General features: G+C 39.4%; 1 protein-coding gene across 1 annotated transcript; it reads left to right on the top strand.

The window, feature by feature from the left end:
• Positions 1-3,600: 3,600 nt before the first annotated feature.
• LOC117283046 lies at positions 3,601-5,153 on the top strand (the record flags this gene model as incomplete). The annotated part of the gene is given in 1 exon segment (XM_033755280.1): positions 3,601-5,153. A coding segment is annotated over 1 exon segment (1,134 nt). The 3' UTR covers positions 4,829-5,153.
• Positions 5,154-6,777: the final 1,624 nt, after the last annotated feature.

Here is a 6,777-nt window from a genome sequence, read left to right as displayed (position 1 = left end):
GCAGCCGCGGCGCGCACTTGATTGTACGCACTGTATATTCAGTACACTGACCAACCTTCTAAGCATGACTGAACATACATCACAACAGCCACATGAAATGTTTAATAAGCCTTGACAGCTTACTGTGCCACTTTCATCACTACTGAGGCACAGGAGCAATCCATCTAAACTGGTATATGGTTACAGTTTCACCAAGGAAGGTGACTATCCTGTAATTATTTCTTTTTACTTGTACAATAAGCATGGAGGTACGATAACTCAGTAGGTAAAGTAACAAGCTGGGCGGCCTATGTTCAATTGTCTGCATGCAAGACTTTTCTCTTCTTCAGTGTCCAGACCAGCTCTGGAGCCCACCTGGCCTCCTATCCAATGTGTACCAGGGCCTCTTCCCCCGGGCATAAAGATGACCACTCACCTCCATCTAGTGCCAAGGTCAAGAATTGTGGAGCTATACCTCCACTCCATGTCTTCATGGCATAGTGCTTAATTAAGCACGGAGGCAACATTACCTATTTTATGATGAAATATTGAGATAAGAATGCCTACATCATTCCCAGCTCATTTTTCACCAGCCTCTTACCATTACTTGGTAGATCCTTTGCTGTTGATACAGCAGCTCTAAAATAAATATACATCTACATCCCCAAGTCAATTGTATGACTAATCAGTTTTGTTCTAATGCAAAATCAGTTCAGATACCTTCCCAAGTTTAATGTACCAACTCCCACCCTGCTGACTGACTGACCCTTCAATGCAGACCCTTGTTCCTGGGTGACATCAATAAGTTTTCCCAAGCTGTCTCATGTTCAGAATTAAGGAAGGTACAATAATCTGATATTGTAAGGCATTTGACTGACGTGTTGCCAGGCAACAGCTCTGTAAACATGGTCTGACATACAACAGTAGACAAGTCTGTATTTTCTATGTTGTCTGCGCTGAACATCGGTGGAACAACATGGTTATGCAACCTGCTTCTAGGCAGTGGCTCAGTAAACACATTTCCAGGTATTGGACCGTTCTATGAAAGCGGTGACAACAACAACAGAGATGGTGTTTTCTGTGGGGTCTGTGCAGAATGCTTATAAGAGAAGTGACTGCAGAAACAAGCTCAGTTCAGGGCAGATATGAGTCAGTCATACGCTTGAAGAGTAACAGATGGACGTCACTTGAGTTCCCAAGTTCCAAGGGAACAACAGTGTGGCTAGAGGAAGTTACATATGCTGTTTACACTGATATTGGGAGTGTGTGATTGAGACTTTTATAATTCCTGTGTTATAGATATGTGAAGACTAGTGAAGAGAGACTGAAGAGATTAGCACAGAGTGCTTTGTAGTGTGAAAATCAGTAATAATTTAATAATTAATTGTAGTTACAACCTGTAGGTAGTTAATATATCCAATTACCAATCCAAACCCCATATTTAGTCACCAATACATGTGACAATATTCATACCTAGTTAACTGTTGTTTTTTGTCAATATCAACATCAAGGTTTGCACCTTTCAATCCATTCTGTTCCTCTATAAGATAGTCCAGTCCTCCCAGCATAACTTTGGGTGTCCAATGGATCTTATTCCCTTAGGCGTATAGCCCATAACTGTTTTGCAATTACCATGTTTCTAGATATTGTGCTGACCGATGTTTCAGAGGAATGTATCACCTACATCTTCAAGGTAGAAGAAAAAAAGAGCAACTGCTCACACTGGTTCCATGCTCATGGAATTTCTTCTCTTTTTTCTTCTACCCTGAAGATGGAGGAGATACGTTCCTCCAAAACACCAGTCAACACAATATCTACACGGTGCCACATCCCAGAAGACCGCATTCTTCACCTCGTTTCTAATTTAAACCTTTAATGTGCATCCCACCATGTTCCTAAAATTGAAGTTTTTGTAAAGGTAAAACGTAAAGTTATCCCTGTACTTAACTAATTTAGCACTACGCCATGAAGATGTATGGGGGAGTGGATGTATAGACCCATGTTTTCTTGACCTCAGCACTAGTTGGAGGCGAGTGGTCAGCCTAACGCCCCTGCTGCTTTATGGGAAGGAGCCCACAGTACCCACTGGATAGGAGGTGCAGTGAACCCCACAGCCAGTCTGGATGGCATTGAGAAGTGAAAATTCTTCCCCCACCAGGACTCGAACTCCAACCCCTTAGCCATCCAGCCCATAGCCAGTGCTATACCAACCACACTATCCTGGCTCCCCTGCTTTATTTGTGCTTTAATTAATTACATTTCTTATCAGTTGTAATCTATATGATTTTAAAAATGCTTTCCATTCTCCATCACTGCTCATTAGCCCCAGTGAAGCACTGTTGTGCTATCATCTCTTTGACATATGAAGGAGAATTCTGTCATGTTTCTGTGTGGTCACCCATGATCATGTCATATGATTTATCAGACTGTTTAGCAGTACGATTACTGTAAATACCTTTAAAAATATAACTCATACAACAAATAACACCAATTCTGTATATTAACACTAATAATATTATATGTTAAGTCAGTTCCTTAAGGATAACTGCATATCCAAAAACTAAGCAACATCCAGAATACCCTATAACTTTCATTTCCATATAATACTGACAGAGTATTTTTGCTTAAGTCATTTTTCTCTTTGACTGCTGGCAAAGATAGACACATGATTTTATATCTGATATATATTATATCATTATGAAATATACCTCAGAAGCAGTGCAGAGGTAACTATAAACAGAATCTAACATGAAGAAAGCAGTCTTCTGGGATTTGGCACTGTGTATATGTGGTGTTAACCGACGTTTCGGAGGAATGTATCGCCTCCATCTTCAGGGTAGAAGGAAAAATAGTCATAGTCACCACTGTGAAAACCTCAAATCTCACAAAGAATCTAACATTTATCAATTTTAGAAATTTTCAGACACAACAGTGCCAGATGCCCCATTTTCCTAGAGGTTACTGAATTGTATTTCTTTCTAACACATTCTTCATCATTCACGAATATAGAATGATTCCCTAATATTAACGAAAATGAAAATAAAAAACAACAGTGTCCGCAAATGAACATGTATTTACACCTGGACAACTTTATATTGCTTTTTTAAAGAATGAGTCACTCTTAATGCATAAAAGTCTAGAGGCAAAGATTGACAAGCACTCCTGCACTGAAATAAATACTTCTGTAGTAAACAATAACTGCTGTTACTGGGCTGTGACATTTACATCTGATACATTACTGTATCATATAATGCTAGGACTTGTGAATAATTTGTGCATGTGTGTTTTGAGAGAGTCAGTTTAAAAGTCTGACCAATATTTCCTTTACTGCATACATTATACTCTCAAAATTTATATACCGTATGAATTATTACTGAAAATAATACTTAATTCCAAAATCAATTCATTTTCTCATAAAGAAGTGTTGCATGGCTGAATTTGTAATTATGTAGCTACAACATCTGTAGTGTAGGAAAAGTTGTCATAGTTACACACAGGCACATGATAAATAATAACAGATTTTTACATACTGCTAACAGTGCTTCTGAATTATCTGATATAATTTGCCCACTCTTGCCTGTTTTGTCATTTGATGTATTAGCATACAGTCTTAAATTTCAGATTCTCCCGAATTCCAGCCCACTATTCTGATGATCTGCAAAAGATTATATCACTTCTGCTTAGCGTCGAGCATAAGTTCCGTCCTACCATTGAAATGATTTTGCACCATCCTACAGTGGTAACACACATTGCTCAGGAAACTTTCAAAACTATGACTAAAAGGCCTGAAGGCAGCATCACTGAATTGCGTGGTAATAATAAGGAAGTAAATGGTGTTCCCAATATCATACAGAATTTGCATGACCTCCATTTTCCATCTTCATGCAGAACTCCATTTCCAGATGAAACTGATAGCAAAAACTGCAAGGAAAACACTAGTGAAAGGGTTCATGATGTATGGTTGAACAGGTTTCACATCTTGAAACAGAGGGAGTCATCTCTGAGATTAAAGGAATTTGCCATTGATGAGAGAGAGAGGGCTGTTACCAAAAAAGAGAAACAGGTGGCACTGCTAGACAGATTGATAAGGGAAAAAATGACAAGAGCTGATGTATATTTACGACAATGCAGGGAAGCTCGATCTGTGGCCAGCGTCAAGAACTTACAACATCGGCAGTACAGCACAGCCAATATAGATCTTGATACATCTCTCAGTGCAGATCCTGGTGACACAAGCATACTTCCCACATCGACCAAGTTGAACCCAGAATATGTCACAAAGCCTTCACCATTTGTAAGGGTTAATTCTGAGAAACATGTTCATTTTAATACATTGCCAATTACAAAACCAAAAGTGAAACAATGCAGGGATCTTCAGCCTCCTACCAAACAAGCCATACCTCAGTCTGGCCTCTCCAGAATGAGTAACCAAGTATTACATGACATACAAGAACATATCCCATCAAAGGTTTCTAAAATACATGATAGAAAAGAATTGCAGGAAAATAGGATTAAAAATCCCTTTCATGGCCTAGAAACAGCAAATGAGGTCAACTTTAGAAATGATGTTCTGATTGCTCTGAACTCCAAGCACACCAGCAGAAGCAGCAATTCAAATACGATAAGACCTCAATCTTGCATGGAAGATCTAACTGTATGGCTTGAAAATAAACGACATGCTTATCATCTTATTGGTACTGTGGGAACACAAAGAAATGCAGACAAGGAAAACACAGCTGTTAGGAGTGCAGAAGTTCAGGAACAAAGAGTTACAAAATCTGTTGGTGTGTCTGCATCTATATCATCGGCACACAAAAATCTTGTGGGTTCACTTTCAAGCTTCAGATAGATTTATGAAGTGCTGGTATCTATGTATATACATTTATGTTGGAACAGATGTGTTGTTAAATTGCTTTTCTATCTAGAGCATAATTATTATGTTTATTGGAACATCTGCCCATCTCTTTAATGACTGCTGACATACCTAACATCTTAACAGTTTTAAAGTTACGTTCTGTTTTATTGTACTGCCGACTTATTATCAAAGGATGAATGATCACTGTCCATATTTTTGACTATAAGAGGTCAACTAGTAATAACCAGTGTCCTTCCCCCCCCCCACATATTTATTCAGTGTTGTTACATTCTGTAAAAGTGGCCTCTGTAGTCTAGAGGTAATGTTCCCACCTCATGACTCGTGATACGCGGGTTCAAACCCGGCGGAGGTCATCGAATTTTTAAGGGCGGAAAAATTCAGGGAACAAGTCCTTCGGGACGGACTTTAAGCCGTGTGTCCCATGTCGTAGCTTTACGGCACGTAAAAGAACCTCATATCTCCAAAGGAGGTCACTGAGCCAAATTCAAGGACGTTTCCCGCCCAACACGTAGTCAACACCTCTGATAGATGAGGAAAGCATTATAGATACCGCCAAGCTAGTGGAGACCGAACTCGCTGGCTCGGTCGGGACTGATGGTACGCACCAATATCGGTAGGATATAGAGACTGGCAGACTATCATAGAGGGAAGCACAATGGACCAATACTGGTCTAAGTGCATGGGGAAACCCACCCTCTCCAAATAATAATAAAAAATACATTATGTAACATGTTTTCATTATATTCCATAAAATAGTCAAGTTCTCAGCAAAGTAAAACTAAAATATGAATTATCAAATCTACAGCAACATTTAGAAAATGACAGAACAGTTCTAGCTGAAGAGTTATCAGGAAATTTTAACTTTTATTATATTCTGAAATGTTAAATTCATTGCTCACTCCCATTAATCCTAAGGCTTAAAATATGTGCAGCTAAATTCCATTCCGCCTATTCAGGGTGTATCAAAACTCAATGGCAAAACTTCAGGATTGGACTCCTTTATAGAGTAAAGGAAAAAAAAAGTGTATGACAACATGGTTCCGGAAATGCATAATTACAGAGTTATCCAACACTGTTACACTGAATATGTCTGTAATGCCAGCTAGGAACACTCTGGTCAGGTATCAGAGGAAATGTTCAATATATGATATAAACTCCGTCCTAAGTGCAACAATTTATTGTAGGTCTTTCGTCTTGCTTTCTTCTACACTACATGTTTCGGCCGCAAACGGCCATCATCAGGTGTATACACTCATGTAGCTGTTACACTGCACTTAGTTTAAAATTTAAAACACGGGTCTTCCCAATTGTTCCCTTCGTCGTTGCTAACAGAATCTACTTCGCTGATATTTGTCTGATTCGTGCATTATCTTTGTTACCTACACACATCAATTTTGACTTTCATGAACTGGCACTTTTAAAATCTTCAGGTCCAATTTTAAAAATTCCTTTAAAATTCTCAGGGTTACTCGCCCTATGTCTATAGTGCTGCAGAGGCTACTTCTTGTTTTCGGCACTGTACAGGTGCTATTCTGTGTAGGCTCCGTGTGCGTGCCGCTGCTTATCTTTACTACGTGTAACAGCTACATGAGTGTATACACCTGATGATGGCAGTTGGCGGCCGAAACATGTAGCGTAGAAGAAAGCAAGAAGCAAGCTGAAAGACCTACAATAAAGTGTTGCACTTAGGACAGAGTTTATATCATATATCGTATAGAGTGCAACAGGATGCTTAAATATAATATTGGAAACGTTCAAGGTGACCTCCTCCTGCCTGAATACAGGCCTCCACTCGTCGCATTGAGTGCCGCACATGATCAAAAATGCCTGGTGTAGTGCGTACTGTCTGCAGCAATGGATTCCTTCAAATGTCTTTCAGTCTGGCCATCTGTGCATTGGGTACCGTGCCTGATACAAGCGAC

The sequence above is a fragment of the Cryptotermes secundus genome, unplaced genomic scaffold (genome assembly GCF_002891405.2).
Source record: "Cryptotermes secundus unplaced genomic scaffold, Csec_1.0 scaffold639, whole genome shotgun sequence".
In the NCBI taxonomy this organism is placed as follows: Eukaryota; Metazoa; Arthropoda; class Insecta; order Blattodea; family Kalotermitidae; genus Cryptotermes; species Cryptotermes secundus.
Note: the sequence above shows the minus strand (reverse complement) of the source record. Positions and strands in the feature narration are given on the sequence as shown.